Source organism: Myotis myotis, unplaced genomic scaffold (genome assembly GCF_014108235.1).
Source record: "Myotis myotis isolate mMyoMyo1 unplaced genomic scaffold, mMyoMyo1.p scaffold_m19_p_5, whole genome shotgun sequence".
NCBI classification, from domain to species: Eukaryota; Metazoa; Chordata; class Mammalia; order Chiroptera; family Vespertilionidae; genus Myotis; species Myotis myotis.
Genome location: NW_023416357.1, coordinates 1,490,001 through 1,511,174, shown reverse-complemented (window position 1 = coordinate 1,511,174; position 21,174 = coordinate 1,490,001). Strand labels below are relative to the sequence as shown.

The following is a 21,174-nucleotide window of genomic DNA, read 5'->3' as shown; positions in this document are numbered from 1 at the left end:
TCCAGATATTATAGTGTTTTATACCTTTTTTTCTCAATAGCTTCTGTATCTCTACTTAACTTTAAGAATAGGATTCAATTATAACAGTTTTAATGTCCTTCTTTGCCAATTCTAGTATCTGTGTCAGTTCTAAGTTTCAATTGATTGATTGATTATTCTTCTCATGAGTCATGTTTTCCTGCCTGTTTGTACATTTTTTAATTTCAGAGAGGAATGGTTAGGGAGAGAGAGACAGAAACATCAATGATGAGAGAGAGTCACAGATCGGCTGCCTCCTGCACGCCCCCCACTGGGGATTTAGCCCACAACCCGGGCATGCAAACTGGTGGCCTCTTATTTCCTGGGTCATCACTCAACCACCGAGCCACACCCGGCCAGGCTATACTGGTAACTTCTGACTGAATGTCAGACATGGTGGATTTTACCTTGTTAAGTGTTGGAAAGTGTTCTTTCTGTGACTCTGACCCAGCTCTGTTATGGGATGCATCACAGTTACCAGGAAACTTTCAGACTTCCATCTTAGTACGACTAAAACAGTGATGGCGAACCTATGACACACGTGTCAGAGGTGACACGCGAACTCATTTTTTTGGTTGATTTTTCTTTGTTAAATGGCATTTAAATATATAAAATAAATATCAAAAATATAAGTCTTTGTTTTACTATAGTTGCAAATATCAAAAAATTTCTATATGTGACATGGCACCAGAGTTAAGTTAGGGTTTTTCAAAATGCTGACACGCCGAGCTCAAAAGGTTCGCCATCACTGGACTAAGAGGTGGGTCCAGAGCAGTGCTCAGCTCAGGGCTGACCCCCAAGGCAAGACCGTCCTGCATGCCCTCCCCGTCCCTCGTAAACCCCGACGTTTCCAGTCCAGCCGTGGAGACAGGTAGAGCCCAGCCCCGTGTGAGACCGGCCCTGCTCCCTCCAGCCTGCCAGACGGCTCTTCCCCGAGCTCTGAGTTTCCTCACGTGCATGCACTGAATACCTTTTCTTTTAAATTGATTTTAGAGAGAGGAAGGGAGGGAGAAACATCAATGTGAAAGAGAAACACTGGCTGCTTCCTGCACGTGCCCCAACAGGGGATCAAACCCGCAACCTGGGCCTGGGCCCTGACCAGGAACCGAACCAGCCACCTTCCCGTGTAAGAGACGATGCTCCAACCCACTGAGCCACACGGCCAGGGTGGAAGACCTCTGGATACTCCAGGGAGGCCTCTGCCGATCTCTCCTCTCCTGTGCTGTGTCCTGTGAACTCGGGCTGCCCTGGCCTCCCCTCCCAGCTCCCCTGGCCCGTGCGGGGAGTCCCCCGAGCCCACCTCAGCTCCCGCTAGACCTACGCCGCAGCCGGGAACCTCCAGGGCAATGAGCTGGGCAAACGTGGGACCATCTAGTTTGTTTCTCATCTCTCAGGGACGACTCACCATTCTTTATTTTATTTATTTTTGTTTTGTTTTGTTTTGTTTTTTTAGAGAGAGTGGAGGAGAAAGGGAAAGACAGAGAGAAACATTGATGTGAGAGAAACACATCGAATGGTCGCCTCCTGCACATGCCCTGACCAGGGCCAGGGCCGGGGAGGAGCCTGTAACCGAGGTACGTGCCCTTGACCAGAATCGAACCCAGGACCCTTTGGTCCACAGGCCGACACTCTATCCACTGAGCCAAACTGGCCAGGGCAACTCACCATTTTTAAAAAAATATTTCCTTATTGGATTTATTGGGTCTCTATTGGTTAATGAAATTGCAGAAGTTTCAAGTGTTCAATTCTATACGACATCATCGGTATAGTGCCGGGGTCGGCAAACTGCGGCTCTCGAGCCACATGCGGCTCTTTGGCCCCTTGAGTGTGGCTCTTCCACAAAATACCACATGCGGGCGCACGTACAGTCAACTGAAACTTCGTGGCCCATGCGCAGAAGTCGGTTTTCGGCCTGGGAGAGTCTATTTTGAAGGAGTACTGTTGATATTTGGCTCTGTTGACTAACGAGTTTGCCGACCACTGGTATAGGGTATGGTGTGCTCACCACCCAAAGTCTCGTCTCCTCCCCCCTCCATGTATCTCCTCGCCACCCTCTTCTCCCCGCCCCCTCTTCCCCCTGGAATCCGTTTTCAAGGGGAATAACCTTGCTGACTCTCACTCTCTTGAAAACGAGTTGTCCGTTGTGTTTCTGGTGTGTGTTTGTGTTGTGTGTGCAGCGACTGCAGGTGGAGGGAAATCCGGTTCGCAGAATCAGATTCCTCACTCTCACCGCTTCCTCACGCATTTCAGTGCCTCCCTCTCCCCTGACACCCCCCGCCCCCCGCACACCTCCGTCCACCTGCACGCTGATGGGGCACCTCTCCCCACAAAAACAATGCCCTTAGCACCACCTTCTCTGCTGCTGTCCACCTTCTCGAAAGGGGAATCTAGGTGCAATGTTGGCCAAGGGGCCGGAGAGTGAGGACAGTCCTGCCTCGTCCCCGCCGCTTGCTCACCACCCATCCTGCCTCAGGCTCACTCCCACGCTGACCGTCTCCTGACACGTCTACCCTCCGTCACTCATGGCCACACCGTCCCCACGGGCAACGGCCTCTCACCCCTCAGACTGTCTGTACGTTCACCTCTGGCCCTGAGCCTCCTGTTCGTATTGACGTGCCCAGCCGTCCAGCCTGCCCGGTTACACTCCCGTCCAACTCAGGCGCCAGCGTGGGTGCTGCCAAGGGCGGTGACATGGCCCGTGTTGTTCACTGGCACATCCTCAGCGCCCGCATCAGGGGCAGCCACACAACAGGCACCTGATAAATGCAGAGAACGAACGGACAACCTCCCACCTCCCCTGGCAACGCCTCGTCCGTCAGCTCCTCCCGTCAGCTCCTCCCGACAGCTCTGTGCTCCCCTCCCGCCCGGGTCCCCCGTCCTCTCCCCCTCACACTCCCCTTTCCCGCTTCGGTCAGAGTGTGAGAGGAGGCATCTGGGAGGACAACAGCGCCAGGTCAGCCTGGACACCTGGGCCGGACCAGGTTCAGGGTCACCTTGCAGATGCTTCCCCGAGCGAGACCTCCTCGTGGCACTGGAATGGCCACCGAGAGGGACAGAGGGCGCAGTGCCAGGTCCCTGACCCCCTCACATCTGCGCTGAGCGCCAGAGGGAGCAGCTGAAAATAACACAGATAAACAGAACCACCTGGCCCCCCACGGGCCACCGTCGGGGGGGGGGCGGCACTCACCGGTGGTGGACACGACGTGCTCGGGGCTCTCGCTGCAGAGCTGGGACAGCAGGCTGGTCTTGCCGGAGCCCGTGAGGCCTATGCAGACGAGGTCATACTCGGGGCGCGCGGGCGGGGGTCCCTTGCAGCACAGCGCTCGGAAACACTGCGGAGGAAGCGGCAGCTCGTTAGGGGAGCGCGGACAGCGCCCCGCAGCAGCAAGTGGCTCCAAGGAGCCATTCGAGGACCTGCTACTGACGAGGAGAGGGGACTCGGGAGCGGAGACCCAGAGGACAGCACCACGACCACAGACCCGTTTCCACCCCGGGAGCCACGCAGACGCGCCCTCCCGCTCCCTCCCGAGCAGTTGGTGCACCGAGGGGCGCGGCACCGCCCCTGGCTCCCCCAGGACCGCACCCTGCACCTGCCCACGAGGACATCTGGCCGGGAGACACCGGGCCCCGCCTGGCCTCTGACCCCCAGCGTCTCCAGGTCCAACAGCGGCTGCGCCTGTTCCACTTACAGATGAAGACACACGATCCACGTGCATATGTCTGCTGTGGGTGCATGCATGCTGTGTGTGAGATGTGTGTGCGTGCATGATGATATATGTGTGTATGCACAGGTGCACGATGTATGTATTCCCCCAAAGAGCACCCCTGGCGGGGGGGACAGGGATTTCATGCTCAGCAGCAGAGACAGGGCCGGGGCCGCCTCTGAGGCTGAAGGGGAGAGCGTGGAGCTGAGCTGCCAGGGCCCACGTGACCCCAGCCTGCCCGCGGCCATCCTGGCCAGAGGCGCTCACGTCCTGGTCTTAGAGTTCAAGAGACTCGAACCCAAGACCCTCATCTATTCCTGGCGGCCCAGACTGTCCGGGCTTCTCATCCTGGAACTAGGCCCCGGGGGTGAGTTTGGGTTTTTGTGTGTTTTCTTTTTAAGTAAGAAGCTCAGAAAGGAAGCTAAGGAGAAGTCACTGCCTGTTTGTGAGACGTAATTCTTCTCTCATCATGCCCGAGTGGAATATCTAGTGTAAATTCCAACTTTCATAAGGACAGAATCACCCAATAAAGCGGCAGCAGCCCAGGCATGACCGACTGTAATGGGAGCCATGCTTCCTCCGCATACCCATGCGCACACGGGCCAGGCCCCCCGCTCGTCTCAGCCGCGCACGGCTCTTCTCCAACGAGCGAAGGGAGACGAATGGAGGTGAGGGCGAACGAGACATTAACACATTTCTTATTAAACCTCTTTTTTGTTCACTATCTGAAGAGAGCGCCCTAAGCAGAAAGCAGGGCATTAAAATGTCAGCACGGTTCACACTCCTTAACCAGGCCTTTCCACGCTCCGTGCGCTGAGAGTCCGGGAGCAAGGCCCTTTACGAGCGGGGCCCAGGCAGACCTTGAGGAGGTGTAGGTGTCACCTGACCCCCGGGAGGGTCCCCCGGCAGGTTCCCTGCTCTCAGTGCCTTGGGAACTGGGTGGGGAGCCTCGTAACAGCCGAGAGGAAAACAAGCTCATCGAACTAAACTGGCTCCTCTGGTCTCTCCCTGGAAACCCCACTGCCTGTTCTGGGAGACAGCAGAGCATCCTCTCACTTCAACTCCAGGCTCCGAAGAAACGGTGCTCGGTCTGCACATCCATCAGCCCCCAACTCCTGTGACCCTGCCGGCCGGCCTCGGCCACTCCCCCTCCCGCCCCCTCCCGCCCCCTCCCGCCGAGGGCCTCCGCTCAGCCACTGCCTCTGGGGGGACACTGTCTGTCGGCTACCTGTGGCCTCGGAGGGTCTCATCCGACTCCAACCACCTCCCAAATGCCAACATGACCTTCCCACTGCCTGTCCAGGCCCTCCCTTGACGGAGGGTCTGCCCGCGGCCGGCAGGGCTGTCCGGGTAAGGCCGGCTCCTTATCTAGGCAGATACCCTCTTTATGGCCGGCCTTTCCCGGCATCCCTGGCCTCCCAGGGATCACACGAGATAACGCCCGTCTTCTGGGAAAGCACCAAAAACAGCCTCGGGCGCGTAAAACGCAACTCGTGATAGTTGTGATGACTTTCCCGCCAGACCCGTGGCCCCACGCCCATCGCGTGTGCAGTCCCTGACCCAGTCCCTTCCTCGCTCCACAAGGTGCGTCCTCAAGTCCCGGGGCTCTACCTGCTGACAGAGCTGACAAGGACGAATGTGTGCCAGGCTGCGCCCGGAGCCCGGAGCCAGAGACCGCCGGGACGACACCCCAACTCGCCTCGCACATCCGCGCACGTGCCAGACGGACCCCCACGGCAGAGCCTGTCCCCAGCGGCGAGGAGAGGCAGAGCGGGCAGCTGGGGCCGGAGCCACCGCTGTGCTGCACGGGCAGCTGCCGGCCAGCCTGCTCCTCGCTCCCCGGCTGCGGCAACGTGAGGGGACAGGTGAGGCTCATGAGAGACGCACCCGCCCCCAAGGCCAAGTGCAGAGCGAAGGCCAACGCAGACGTGCGCTCTCGGGGTCCTCTGAGGCCCCGACTCACCCTATCAGCTCCCAACACGGCTCGAAAAGGGCACATGGGTCCAACTCGTGCTGTGAATGCCTTTCCTGTGGCTTTATTCTCTTCCCGGGACTCACACAGGCACCAGGGCCTAGACCAGTGATGGCGAACCTTTTGAGCTTGGCGTGTCAGCATTTTGAAAAACCCTAACTTAACTCTGGTGCCGTGTCACATAGAGAAATTTTTTGATCTTTGCAACCATAGTAAAACAAAGACTTATATTTTTGATATTTATTTTGTATATTTAAATGCCATTTAACAAAGAAAAGTCCATCAAAAAAATGAGTTCACGGGTCACCTCTGACACACGTGTCATAGGTTCGCCATCACTGGCTTAGGCTGTGCTCCTAGGCAAACTACAGAGACAACGCAGGCACCTGAACAGGCAGGCGGGGGGGGGGGGGGGGGGGGGCGGGGGGTGGCCTCCGGGGCCTGACACTGAATTGTCCTCCAATGAGCTAGTTAATGTTACGGCAGGAAGGAGGGCAGAGGGAAGCCAGACCTGTGGGCTTGGTCCCCTGGGAAGCTCAGCCTCACACAGCATTGGGCTCCAGGGGTGAGCATCCCCCCCCAGTGCCGGATTGTTGGGGGATGGAGTGGGGGCAGATGCACAGAAGTCCTGGGCGCACGGGGAGGGGCCTGCCTGTCAGTCTAGCCTGGGGAACAAGGGATTGGCTGGGGGTGGCCCCAGCAGAAGCGCGTGAAATCTGGGAAAGTTTACTGGTTAGTTTGAAGAATCTCCAGGTTAAAATCCCCAGACAGCCGGGCCGGTGCAGCTTACCGGTGAGCGTCAACCCAAGAACCAAGAGGGTCACCGTTTGATTCCCAGTCAGGGCACGTGCCCGGGTGGTGGGCTCGATCCCCAGTGGGGGGCATGCAGGAGGCAGCCGGTCGATGAGTCTCTCTCATCATTGATGCTTCTATCTCTCTCTCCCTCTCCCTTCCTCTCTGAAAGCAATATATATATTTGTTTTTCAAGTTAAGACTTGGGATCCGGGCACTGCCGCTGCAGGGAGGGCGGGAGGGAGGGCAGATGGAGCACGGAGATCGGGGCCAGGGAACCAAGTGGGAGGCAGGCGGCGGTGCGTGCGAGGCAGCCCTGGCACCCCACTAACGTCTGTTTTGAGGACAAATGAAAGGTAAGTGCTGCACGAGGGAGGAGGTATCAACGAGACAAAGCCCTGGTCACTGCGATCAGAGCACAGGCAGCACTGTATTTGGAGAGGCTGGCGATCCTGGCCATCTTCCTGAGGCGGTGGAGGCGGAGATCCAGGGGTGCCTGTGTGCCCACTGAAAGGGCGAGGAGTACGCCCTCCACCTTGCCCCAGGGTAAGGGCTATGCCCTTCATCTTAACTTGGCCATGTGCTCAGCAAGCTTCTTCCCGGAAGATAGTCAAGGGAAGTGCACGCCATCACTATGACCACATCCTGTGTACTCACGCCTGGCCAATCAGCAGGGCCCACAGTTCTTTCTCCTCCCCTTACCCCAAACCCCTATAAAACCTCTCTCCACACAGAGTTCTCTCTCTCTGGGCCACTGGAGCTTACCGTTGCATCGGTGAGTGTGGCAGGGGAGCCAAACCTAGGTTTGAAATGAATGACTCTTTGCTTTTGTATCGGACTCGCTGGCTCCCTGTGGGTTCTTGGGAATCATGAAATCTGGGCACAACATTTGGGGGCTCGTCTGGGATTCCCAAGACCATTGAGGGACCCCCGATCCGAAGAGTCTGACTGACCGCGGTATGTGTGTGTCGTTGTATGTTCTGTTCAGTGTGAGCTCGTTTCTGGAATCTGTAATTGCCTGAGGGGTCTAGGCGGACGCGCCGTGAACGACCACAGGCGGGGGAGAGTTGGAAGACGTTCCGCTCCCCAGGAGGGATGGATATGCCCCTCACCCCAGGAGGGATGGATATGCCCCTCACCCCAGGAGGGATGGATATGCCCCTCACGAGGGATAGATATACCCCTCGCGGATTTGAGACGAGGCAGGTCGCTCCTGCCGGTTTGGCGTAAGGCCAACGTCTAGTTGCTTCCATGGAGTTGGAAGCCTGTATTTTCGGGCCCTGTTTAGTGTTCTGTGTTTGTACTGGATGGATGTTATGGGATGGACTCAGACTGCTCCTTTGGGTATTGTGATTGATCATTTCAAGGAGATTGGGGGAGGCTTTAGAGCTCCCTCAGGAGTTGGGAAGTTGTTAGGAATTGAATGGATTGTTTAAAGTCTGAATGAATGTCTGGTGAAAGTGTGGGAGTGTGGAGGGAGGGGAATTGCCCTCCCCCCTCCTTTGTGTGGTGGTCGGGTGGCCGCCTGAGTGAAGGTCTGTGGAAACAGGTCACCCCCTCCCCAAGTAAATGCGTCTGGGATTTCTGTGCACATGTTAGGAGAAAAGCTGGCTTAAAACTAATGTGTGCACCGTCCATTTTCGGATAGGGTTTTGGGCTAGCGTATTTAATTTGCTACCTAAGATTTTAAAAAGTTCTGCAATATAATGTTGGCCATCTATCTTTTAGGGGTTTTGGTTTGCTCTTCCCTTGTTTATTGTGAGAATGAGGAAATCATCTTTTCTGTCAGAGAACAGTTTAGACCGCCACAATGTTGAGCTGCCTGACTTGGCAGCCACCATGTTGGCCGCATGGCATGCCGTGCCCCTGGGGGCCGCCATCTTGGAACAGCAGGCCCCTCCCTCTGACTTAGTCAATCACAAAAGGAATGTCTGCTCACTGAGGCAGGATGGGATTTCAGGGGTGGAGTTTTAAGGCAGAGTTTTACTAAGGAAATGTAGATGGGGCAGAACGTCTGCCTGCCTCCCAGATTTATTTAATACTAAATTAGCAATCACGGTCTTAATATAATTTTAGTGGTATGATAGACCAATGTTTTAAGCAGTTGGCTTTATAAGGGCCGACAATAGAGCTTGTATTTCTTAAAGGGCTTGTAGATAGAGAATTGAAAAGCTTTTACAAATTCATAAATGCATCCAGGATTTCTGTGCACATGTAAAGGAAAAGGCCAGTTTAAAAACGAGTGCGCATAGTTTTGAGCTGAACTTGACCTTTTGCTGTGTACAGAATAAAAACCCGAGCTGTTTTGGCCTTAATAGTTATGGGTTTGCTTCTTGAATTCCCCAGCAGGAAAATTGTGACCATTTTGAAATTTAGCAGCTATGCCAGGATAGCAGTAACCCAATTTCTAAAGTAAAGTACAATTATTTCAGGTAGAAACTGTGGTTTAAAAGTTCTAGCTACCTGGAAAGCATGGCCTTGGTATGATAGGAGGAAAAAGAAATATTAAATGAATGGTAAACCAGTGAACTGGGACTTGTCACTGATGGTGGATTGTGAAAAGGGCTGGACGTGGCCTAACTTCTCCTTCCTTGGTACCCCTGAAACGTCTGAGGGTACTTCTGGCCTTGGTTTTCCAATGTGTTAAATCTGTCGATTTTGTTGTTTCGCCGAAATCCTCTGGAAGGACATTGAATGGTTCTTTCCTTCCTCTTTAACTTTTGGGGGATTGTGTGAATGGATTACTGATGTAGATTATCAAGAATCTCTAAGGTACTTGTCCTGTATCTGGAGGAATGGCTTCTAGATGGTATTCACCATCTCTGGGACTTCCAGAGGGAAGTCAAAGCTCGGACTGGCTAAGGGTTCGGATCTGGCCTATCTTTTAAAAAGGTAGAAAAGAAGCATTCCTAGGCAGTTTTCTACTGCCTCTGTTCAGGGACTTGTTCTGTATCTCGACACAACTGAAACTGATTTGTTGGTATTTTGTGGTATAAATGTGGCATGCACCTCGAAGTTCTTAATGGGGAATGTATCTAGTTATTGTGTCTATTTAGTCTTGATTTCCTTGTTCAATATGAGTACCATTTCTATCTGGATGAGACGTAGGTCAAAAGTCCTGTCCTGGGATGTGGGAAAGGGAGGCCTCCACATCTGTTCCTGTCTGCTCACTGAAAGGGTGTAAGTTGGATGTTTATTTGATGTTTGTATGTCTACTTGGGTATAATTATTTGTTCATGTAAGTGTGGAAGTCTGTGGGGAAAAAAAGGCACACACTTGCCCCAAGAGCGCTTGCTCTCTGTCAGAGGTGGAATCTGCCCGCCTAACTAGTAAACATCTCTGTCTGTTTGTTTGCTGGGAACTTTGATTTGCTATGTGATATTCGGTGCTGGGTTGGGATTTTGGAATTCTGGGGTAGATTTAAAAAGTATTTGTGGCTTTTCTAGTCTGATTGGGACATTTAAGGGTGGGGCTCACAGTTCCTCAGGGCAGAGATTTCATGGGACCTTCCCCCTGCCTGTGCTGAATTAAATAATACAGGCCAGTGTCATTTGGCTTGCTGGTTAAAGGAAGACCCTGGGCCTTAGAATCTGTAAAGGTGAGCAGGAATGAAGCTGGTCAAATGTACTGAAAGGGTTTGGTACCTATTGCTGCTGTAACTGATAAACAGGGTTACCTAGAAGCCATCAGGACTTTGAAGTTCTCCAAGAGAGGAGGAATCTGTCTGACTCGGAGACTGGCGAGGACTGGGTGGCTTTTCTTTAACAATCTCTTTCCTTGAGAGGGCTCCAGAGGGCGCACGAGGACATTTGGCCGCGCCTCCGCGCCATCTATGAGACCAGCCCAACCCCAACTCCTCATCAGCACAAACCAGGAGATTGGGTCTACGTCAGAAGGCACCGCCGGGAGACCCTAGGGCCACGTTGGAAGGGTCCCTACATTGTGGTGCTGACGACCCCCACCGCTCTCAAGGTAGACGGCCTCGCGACCTGGGTCCATCCGGAAAGACTTCATCACCAAATGGAGCATCGATCGAGATCAACGCAACCCGCTCAAGCTCAAGCTACGGCGTGCTCGACCTGCCTGGTGCCGGTAACATGACTCGCAATCACTCCTGTCACCAGGAGCCCCCACAATACTGTGTAATACATTTAGATAATGCCGGCATCTTCATGGACATGGCTCCAAAGAGACAAGGACAATTTATAGGATCACATGTTTGGTAGCAGAAGATTTGGCTGCCTAAAGCGGCCATGATGCCAATATTATGTTTCATTGTATTGATATGTTATATTAACCTTTGATTCTTTTGCAGGTTTGAATGTATGTTGGCTGTCCTGGAAGGGAGCTGTGTGGGGTGACCCCCAAAAGTAAAGGGTGCCTAGCTGCCAAGAGGGCAGGGGCCCAACTGGGCAGGGAAGGGTGCCCATCAGGTTTTGGTCTCTTTTGAGAGACAGCTAACAGTTGGCAGCCTGTAATACTGTCTTGCAGGCCTGAGTCACCATGCCATGTCAGGGGTAGTAAAGCTGGAAAAAGCCTGTTTAGAATAGAAGGTCTGAGGCATGGTTATGCATAGAAAGAAGGTTTTATGCCAACAGTTACTGTTTTGTTTTAAATCCATGAAAAGGAATTAGCAAGGAAAGTCAGAAAATCTTAGAGTAGATCAGTATGTTTTTCTCCTTATGTAATTCCTCCGAAATCTGGCAATGCTAAATAAGTACGTTTCTTTGCATAGATTCAGTAAGACTGGTTCCTAATAGTGGTTTTATTAACGGAAAACTTTGACTGGAGTATCATGTTTCGAAGAGCCCTATCTGAGCTCTAAAGACTTGAAGCCAGTAAAAATGCCACGAAGAAAGCCTGGTATCCTGCTTGGGAGCCCTGAAGATGGCTGGCGCTGGAGCGTCAGGCTGATGCCCTACCATCACTGGCGGTTGGTAAGAGTAGAAGGGGAGCAGTAAAGATGCCTCTGCATCCCTGCAGAACCCCACACACTCTGGGCCGCAACAAGTAGGAGGGCTACTGAGATGGGCCTTAAAGCCTGGAGCGTGGGCTCAGGTGGAGTTGCTACAGGTGAGGGATTCACCTAACTCAGCAGATACTGCAGGCAGGCTTGATGGCAGCTGGATGGCTTGGCTTCCTGGCCCTACGGGGCACATTAAGATTCAACCATGAAATTCCAGCAAAGGTAGTCAGTTACCATTCTTGTTGTGTGTATGCAAACATCAGGACAGTAGATAAATTAATCTTGATTTGGCTTTTTGATAGCCATGGAGGAATTTTAAGAAGAAAAATCCTGTTTCAATAGAAGTTGTTAAATCTAAAATGGTTTCTTTCCCTTCCACCGGGCCATTTGTTAAGCTTATAGGGATAGTTCAGTTGATAGTTCTGTGTGCCCAGTATGGGCCTCTAGCAATGGTGGAATAGAAATGCAGTCCGTCTCATGATTGAGCCGGAAGTTCCAAGACAAGGGGGGAATGAAAGGGCGAGGAGTACGCCCTCCACCTTGCCCCAGGGTAAGGGCTATGCCCTTCATCTTAACTTGGCCATGTGCTCAGCAAGCTTCTTCCCGGAAGATAGTCAAGGGAAGTGCACGCCATCACTATGACCACATCCTGTGTACTCACGCCTGGCCAATCAGCAGGGCCCACAGTCCTTTCTCCTCCCCTTACCCCAAACCCCTATAAAACCTCTCTCCACACAGAGTTCTCTCTCTCGGCCACTGGAGCTTACCGTTGCATCGGTGAGTGTGGCAGGGGAGCCAAACCTAGGTTTGAAATGAATGACTCTTTGCTTTTGCATCGGACTCGCTGGCTCCCTGTGGGTTCTTGGGAATCATGAAATCTGGGCACAACACCCACCAGCCCTCTTCACGTGACCTGCTCTCCCCGGGCCATTCCGCCGTGAGCACTGCTTCAACAACATGATTTCCAGCCCCATGTCCAGCTCCCACCTCTTTCTCAGGAGCCACCCAGTGTGGCTTTCTCAACCTGCACCCAGCCAGCCCTCAGGCCTCACAAACCCGGATGCAGTGTCAATCTCTGGCCCATGTCATCCAGCCAGTCGCCCGCGGCGAGCCCTTCGCAGCACCGCGACCCTCCCGCTCTGCTCACGCCCTGCTTGTGCCGACCCTCTCGCCGGCGTCTCTCGGGTCGCACACTACGCCGGCCACGCTGCCCCGCAATAACCCCCATCATCTCTGACTTCAACGACTTCAGCGTAGGTACCGCCCCCTTCCCCCATCACAGGTGCTCAGGCAAGTATTTGCTGATTCGCCGAAGTAGCTCCTCGGGCTCTGTGATGGACTGTCCAGACTTCCGGTTATCAGATCGATTTTTTAATTTAAAAAACCATGACTGAATTAAAAAACAAGCTGAAAGAGCGGGGGCCGAGGTATATGCCACACCCTCTGGGTGTGCGTCCCCGGGAGACGAGGCAGTGAACACTGCGGAGTCCCACCTGCCACTCGCTGCCTGATTCTACTCCCGCCTGCAGCCCTCCTGTCCGCACAGCTCCCCTCGTCACCGGCTCCACTTCGGGTAACGGCGGGGCTCCAGGGCCAGACCCCGAGCGCTGCTGAAGCCGACAGAACACGCGGCCGACACGGTCAGCTCCCCCTGGGAGAGGCACGCGCGGGGAGGGGTCGCCCGGCACAGGCGGCGAGAGGTCACGCCTGGGAACAGAGGCAGGAAGGAGAGGCGATGCAGCCCGAGCCTCGGGGCTCCTCCTCCCTCCGCACCTTCCTGATAACCCATGAGGGGGGTCGCCTCCACGGGCCTCCCCAGAAGAGGACAGAAAAGACCTCACAAGTATTTTAGCCCCAAAGCATGTCTGATGCGAGCGGGAGGCAGTTAGGAAACTCACACTTGTCATGCTCGACTTGCATCCGGCAAGCCGGCTCAGACGCAGCATGAGAGCCGCGCGGCTGATGGGTTCAGCTGGGTGCCCGCCCCAGCCACTCGGATGAGAAGCCTTCCTCTAACCTCACTCTCCTGTCGACCAGGGGCCCGGCCAGAAAACAGCACACGCAGCTGACCCTGAGCAGCGCGGGTCTCCGCTGCGCAGCCCACACGTTTGCAGCCGTAAATATATTGGGGACATGGCTGAAGATTCGTAACAAACTGAAAAAAGCTCACAGGTGAACTTTGTGACTTTTAGGCTAACATTTGCTCTTCTCTAGCTCACTCCATTGCAGGAAGGCAGTCTATGGTCACAGAACAACCCCCAGAGGGGCCAGCACCGATTCAGGGCCAAGTCTTCTTTCCTGTTCATTGCGAAGGAGTCCACATTTTCTCCCGCCCCCGGGGCAGCCCCGCACGGTCACTGCTAACGGCCCTGGCTCCAGCCTCCTCGGCTCACAAAGTGCTTAAACACCGGTCAGCCCGTCCCGCGCACTGGTCGCCTATGGACCTCAGCCCTGGAGACCTGCCTTTCCCAGCGCGGCGGGAGCCACGCATTGCTACAGGGAATGGACAGCGTGGTCCTTGATCGGTGATGGGGCGAGGGGGCCGGACGGCGATGGCCTTCCCAAGTGTCCCGAGCATCGCCCTCCCCGCTCTGTTCGTTCCAACAGATCCCGGACGACTTGCCCGCTCAGCACAGGTCATTTCTCTTCACGTCAAGAACATCGAGTCCCTCCTGCCTGGTGAGGCCTGGGCAAGCCTGAGCGGGCGGCGTCAGCTCTAGGAAGTGGCGTCCAGGGGTGATCTCCTTGTCACACACCAGCTTCCGCTGCGGCTCAGTCCCACCGCCTGAGACTCTGGGAGATCCTCTTCATCGTGGCGCGTCCACGTATGCAGGCGTGACCACCAACCACGACCACGCGACACACGAGGGGGCGTGCCCCAGGACTGGTCTGTGGACCACGAGTCAATAAAGAAATCTCCAGTGGCCCACAGCGGACTGAGGAAAAGAACAAGAGGGGCTTTTGTTTTGCTCGTCACGTCACCTTTATTCCATTTGGAAAGATTGATTTATTCCAAGACTATCATCCTGCTTCGGGGTACCGGGGGGGTCTTTCTGCCGGGCACAGAGCTGCTGCTTTAACGCGCTCGTCCACCCTCCCTCTCCCCAGGAGGTCGTGTGTTTAACACGACGGTTCCGTGGAATCCGAAAATGCAGACGCCGTCCCAGCACCTGCGGGACGTGGAGTGGGGAAGGCTGTCCTGCGAGGCACACGCCGCTTCCATTCTGGGAATCAAGTCCATGTCTGTGTCCGTCCAGAACCCACCACGTGCGACGCGGGTCACTGTGATCACTGCATGAGCCACAGTGAGGGTGGCGAGGAAAACCCGGCAGACCGAAGCTCCCTTCACAGCCACGAGCACCGGTGCCGGGGAGCAAGTCAGAGGACGGCGATGGACGCCGGGCTCCCCCCCACGGATTCCCACGGGACCCTGCAGGCACCACCCCCAGGTCCGGGAAAGGGACGGGGAGGGACGCACACGCTGGCTGACGCCGCCGCCTGCAGAGGGCAGCCCAGTCCGAAAAGCGAGAGAAGACGCTGAACAAGGGACCATCTAAAACGGCACTAAGAAGAGAGGGCTTTTATGTTATTTTGTTTTCAGTTGGGATATTATTTTTATTTAAGTGGATGTTGTCTGGAATATTTGAAGATTCTTAGAAACAAACCTTTTTGCGTTTTTTTCTTACTAAAAGGACCTCCTTTCGTATGTTTTTAAAACTACTTTCATTTTTATCGAATGTACTAGAGGCCTGGTGCACAAATTCGTGCACAGGTCCAACCAGCCCACCCCGATCGGGGGGAGGGGCAGGGCTGACCGGGGACAGGGGGCCAGCCAGGGGAGGGGCCGTGGGCAGTTGGCTGGCCAGCCCCACCCCCAGTCGAACTCCCAGTTGAGGGGACAATTTGCATATTAGCCTTTTATTATATAGGATTGAGGTGACACTGGCTAGTGAGATGACATAGGTTCAAGCGTGCGATTCTGTAACACATCGTCCGTATATGGTGCCGTGTGTTCACCACCCAAGTCTCCCTCCATCACCATTTACCCCCGTTGCCCTCCCCTGCCCTCCCCTGCCCTCCCCTGCCCTCCCCTGCCCCAGATTTTCATTCTTTGAGGAAAAAATGTCCACGACATTAGAACCCGACAGCAGCGCCGAGTGGCCGCTGGTCAGCAGACCGAAGCTGAGCCGAGCCCCCGAGGGAGGGAGGCAACGCCCACCGGCCCCGAGAAGCTCCAGGACGGCGGCAGCCGAGGTCCCTTCCAAAGGGGGTGAAGCTGGGGCGAAACCCAGGAGGATCGATTCAGAGCCCCTGAGAGAAGGACTTGGGGTCCGAGCCCCTCCCTCCCTTCCCCACCCCGTCCAGCTGCCCGTCGCTGGTGGAGGCTGTCCCCTCTCCCTGGGCAGGCAGGCACCGCGCTGCACTTCGGTCGCCGGGCACACGTGCTGGGCCTCCCCACCCCCCGCCATGTGCGGGAAGAGCAGCTATACCCTGTGCGCAGTGACACCGAGAGCCGGTCCCGCTCCTCCGGGTCCCCACGCAGAGGCCGTGCTCACACCCCCACGGCGGCTGCAGAGTGTCACCGTGGGAGCCCCTGACCAGCCGAGAGAAAACCGAAGGCTGTGATGGGCTCTCCAAGGAACAGCCCATCGCCGTGGGAGAGCCTGCAGACACGGCCCACCGCACACAGCCAGCACGGAATCCCTCCACGCTGCCGTCGGACGCGAGGAGGCAGGCGGGGCGGCCGGCGCCGAGGAGGAGGCCAGTCGAGGGCCCCACAGAACAGCAGCCGGGACCACGGCCTGCAGGTGGAAACCTACGTCAGGCGTTCCTGGGGTGACAGAGCCCAGTTAAAAGGAGATACCACCCTCATGACAAGAGAAGTAACAGCTACAACACAAAGACCGCTCTTGACATAGAGCGGAAAGCAAGTAAACAGAATTTTAAGACTCAATAAAAGACTAGGAAGGTACACTTAAGAACATCTCCCAGAAAACAGGACCAAGGGGCAAAGAGATGGAAAGTGACAAAAGTAAGAGGCTCACTCCGGGGCAGCCAACTGCGAGGCGAGAAAAATGCAGGGAGCGTCACAGAACTTAGGGATCTGAGCTTCTAGCTGAACGGGTCTAGCACCGTGGGCGGCAAACTGCGGCTCGCGAGCCACATGCGGCTCTTTGGCCCCTTGAGTGTGGCGCTTCCACAAAATACCACGTGTGGGCGCACATACAGTGCGATTGGAACTTCGTGGCCCGTGCGCAGAAGTCGGCTTTCGGCCTGGGCGAGTCCATTTTGAAGAAGTTCTGTTGGTATTTGGCTCTGCTGACTAATGAGTTTGCCGACCACTGATCTAGCACATTTAGCTACAAAAATAGCCGCACAGCAAGGGAGCTGTGACATTTCAGAGACTGGAGGTTCCAAACAGGATTAAACACAAACAAACAGCAAAACATCATCGCCGCCAAGAAAAGCCCTGATACAAGCTCCGGTCAACACAGAACTGCTTCTCCGGGGGGCACGGCCCAGAGCCGAAAGCAGACGCAGCAGCCCTCACAGGACGGGACACCCAATCACTTCCACCCAGAGCTCCACCCCGGCCGGACCATCCACCCCGCGGCGGAGAAGCAACGTGTCAAACGCTGCCCGCTGCCCTCGCTGCCCCAGGGCTGCCCCCAGGTGCCCCCTGGCCCTGGCGTAGGGAAGACAGGGAAGGCAGGGCCGAAGGGTCCCGCAGTAGGAGAGGGAGGGGGGTCCCTCAGGAGGAGAGGGGGGTCCCCCAGGAGGAGAGGGAGGTCCCCCAGGAGGAGAGAGGCTCTGGCTGATAACTCCGGGGCTTGGGGCCACAGCCGGGCAGCGGCCCACAGCGGCCAGTGCAGACTGAGCAGATGGGAAACTGGGAGAAACATCCCGGGAAGATGAGGAGTATACAACCCACACCTGTTTGGAACCACTTTCAAAGGGAAATGGACACACCTGGGGGAGCCAGTGGGCCATGAACTGATGAGAATCGCAAACCGAGGCAATGATGGAACAGGACCGCCACCGCAGGGAACAGCCGAGTGGGAGGAGGGCAGGCATAGCGGTGCGGACACGGCCGCTGCGGACACGGCTGCTGTGGACATGGCCGCTGCGGACACGGCCGCTGCAGGCAGCGCGGATAAAGGCCGCTGTGAGCGCGGAGCTCCCCAATCACGGAATCCATCCCACGGGCGGGCTGGGGGGCGCTCGGAGGAGGGTGATCGGGGCAGTTACGGGAAAGGGTCAGAGAGATGGTAACAGATACTGGGTGATACCAACACGGGAACACCGACAGGCGGCCACAGAGGCACGCTACTTATGCTGATGAAGGTGTTTCCCCCGAAAAAGCGCTAAACAGTTGCAGGCGGAGAAACCTAGAGAGAAGTCGCCGCTGGTTTTCATAATGTACTTATACGTTATTTTACCCTTTGGGGGGACACCCTTAGTTAAACATATTGGGGTGACACAGGTATAGGCATACAGGTTCCAGCGTACATTTCTGTGATACGTCATCTGTAAACGGCACTGTGTGCTGCTCACCCCCACGTCAAATCTCCCGTCGCCTTATATTGGACCCCCGCTCCCCGTTACTATCCCACCCCCGCAACCACCGCTGCTGCCCGTGCCCGTGACTGTATACAGTCCGTGTCAATGTTAGATCCCACGTCTGCGTGAAGTCAGAGGGTTCCTGCCTTTTTCTGACTCAGTTTGCTCAGCGGGACGTTGTCGCGATCTACGGCAGCAGCTCACCTTCTCCACGGCCGTGTCGCTCCCGCTGCGCGCGCTACAACTTTGATCCCACCGTCTACGGAGGGCACTCGGTGGTTTCCTGTCTCGGTCACCATGAACGTAGGGGTGCACAAACCTTTGCGAATCAATGTTTTCAAATTTTGGGGACAGATACATAGAAGGGTTTGCCGGGTCATAGGGTAACTTTATTTTTTTAGGAACCTCCATCCTGTTTTCCATAGTGGCTGTACCATGACTGGACCCTTTAAAAAATATGGTCATGTGTACCCCTCCTAAAAATAAAAAAACAAATGATAAAAAAAAAGCAAGATATGGGGTAGAATTCAATATTCACATCTGTATCCCTTGTAACATTTTCACAGAATTATGTATGCATGCCTGTGTTTTATAGCATCGGTCGTAGTGCCATATTATTTCTTTAAAAGAACAATTTCGAAGTTTTCTTCGGTTGAAAGCACTTTTACTGGAGAGAACTATTCACCTCTGGTCACGTGTCAGCACCGGACCGGCCGGACCCGCCGTGTAAAAGGCTGATCCGTGAGGTCGTTGGCCGTCAACATGCTTCAGCCCTTTAAACGGCAGCCTTTCCCCTCCCCGTCTGTGGTGGTTGTTTTAATTTTTTTGTTGTTGTTAACCTTCACCAGAGGATATTTTTTCCCCATTGATTTTTAGAGAGAGTGGGATGGGGGGGGGGGGAGGCGGAGAGACAGAGAGAAGAAGAAAGGGGGGGGGAGAGAGGGCGAGAGGAGGGGGGGAGGGAGAGAGAGAGAGAGAGCGAGCATCGATGTGAGAGAAGCACATCAATCCGTTGCCTCCTGCACATGCCTCAACCCGACCTGGGGTCAGGCCTGCAACCCAGGTACACGCCTCTGACCGGGAATCGAACCCAGACCCTTTAGCCCTCGGGCCGCTGACCCGCTAACCACTGAGAAACTGGCAGGGGCTTCTTTCCATCTTTTATGTAATCATAACCTGCCTTTTCCCTCAAAGTGAAGCAGCTCTCCTTCGCTTACATGGCAATCCCCTCGGAGAAACGGAAGGACACGGTGAGCGAGCGCGAGAGGACGCTGATCGGAACGTCCTTTCCAGATCAGCTGAGGGGGTTCTTTGAAAGGGAAGAAAGGGAGTAAGTGTGAAAACAAGATGATTTGCTCTTGGCGCCTCAACGTTCAGCCTGAGCACAGGGCCACGCTCACTCCTTCACGCCCGGCTGCGCACCACGGAGCCGGGAGGGGAGCGGGGCCGCCGGTTCGGGAAACGAGCTTCCCCTGCTACCGGGCTCCTGCTGAAAAGCAGGGCCGTCGGAGGGCACCCCCTGCCGAACCGGGGCCAGCTCCCGGGCCCGGGCACCGTGGTCCCCAAGCCCCCATCAGGGGACGCTCGGTCTCCCGTGAATGACAATGTCCTGGGTGAGGCGAGCCCGGAACGGAGCCACGCGGCCGGGCGCGCATCCAGTCGTGTGTCCCCGTGCAGGGACGGCCGGGCGGCCCGATCAGACCCGCCTCCCTGCGGCCCCGGGGCCCTGGCTGCTCGGGACGCAGTGAAGGCTGCCGGTCGCACTGGACTTCACTGCTCACAGGAAATGAAATGTGCTCTTAGCTCCCAGCGCACGGGCACACGGCGCCTGAGGACGAGAGAGCGGCGAGGGGAAATGACCAAATCGGTGTCCACCTGCAGCTCCTGGAAGGCAGGGCTTCCACGGGAGTCGGGAAGGCACACATGGTCCTCGGGCCGACTCTGACGGGCCAGGGCACCCTCTCCACGCCTCGCTGGGAAGTTTCCCCGCTGGGAAGGGAGGCTGCCCAATGAGACGCTCCGTGAGGCCTAACGTCTCAAGCTCCGACTTCCTGCGCTTCCTCTCGGTCCGCCGTCTGACGGAGCGGCGCCCACAGCAGCGGGTGCGGGTGTCACCCACACCAGGGGCGCCGGCTCCCCGCGCAGAGTCCTGAACTGGGGCAGAGCGCGCTGCTAAGACACCGCACGCCACCCCACCCGCCCCACCGCCACGAGAGCACACGTGTGAGGAGGGTAGTTAACTTTTTAAAGCACTATAAACGTGTCTTGTAAAAATTATACTGTTTCTTACAACGAACTGAAAATAGTTCTCAAGTCAAAACGGTAAGTGCTGTAGCTGGACGGTTAACGTGGGGTGCTCCCCGCCACGATCCTGGGGCCGCTGGGAAGGCGAGGCGGCCGGGACATACTGGAGAGCGAGAACGTGCCTGTCCTGGGACATCTGCTGGTTCTATGCCCACGTCCGGAGCTCATCACGTTCTCGTCCACAAGCTGGTCAGCGTCCATGTAAGAGACACCCCCCCCCACCCCCCACTACCTGAATGCTCTGACATCAAAGAAATTCGTGCAGAAAACTTGGTTTAATCTAGCGCAGTTCAGTCGATACTCGGACTCCAACAAGGGCAAAGCTGAAAATCCACTGCTTTCCTGTACTGTAAAGAAGGTCATTTGTTGATATTCAATTTAATTAGCTGAGCACAAATCCCATCATTTTTGTCACGACTGGTAAAGTGCACTGTCCCTAAATGTGAACACACGCGAGGGTGGGCAGACGTGGGCTCACAGCTGTGAGTGCAGGGAACGGTTCCTTCTCGCTTTATCATTTAGTGATTGTTGCATTATTTTCCAACCAACCACCCTGCGTGTGAGCGAGGGGCTTTAAAAGGGCCCAGCCCGGCAGGCGTGGCTCAGGGGCTGCGCGTCCACCTATGAACCAGGTCAGGGTTCGATTCCGGTCAAGGCACAGGCCCGGGTTGTGGGCTCCATCCCCAGTGTGGGGGGGGGCGTGCAGGAGGCAGCCGATCCATGATTCTCTCTCGTTCTTGATGTTTCTCTCTCCCTTTCTCTCTGAAATCAATAAAAATATTAAAAAATAATAAAAATAAAAGGGGCCCAAAGAAGAGGCTATTCAAGGATTGCTGTTCTGGCCAGAGCACAAGTGG

The 21,174-nt window shown here is 55.4% G+C and overlaps 1 protein-coding gene across 4 annotated transcripts in view; it reads right to left on the bottom strand.

Moving 5' to 3' along the window:
* Positions 1-21,174, bottom strand: part of ARL15 (ADP ribosylation factor like GTPase 15) — a 219,406-nt gene that overhangs the window by 146,993 nt on the left and 51,239 nt on the right. For all 4 annotated transcript variants that reach the window (XM_036309004.1, XM_036309008.1, XM_036309007.1 and 1 more), the window contains one exon: positions 3,206-3,350. In XM_036309004.1, coding sequence (XP_036164897.1) covers positions 3,206-3,350 — 145 coding nt within the window. The remainder of the gene's footprint in view (positions 1-3,205; positions 3,351-21,174) is intronic.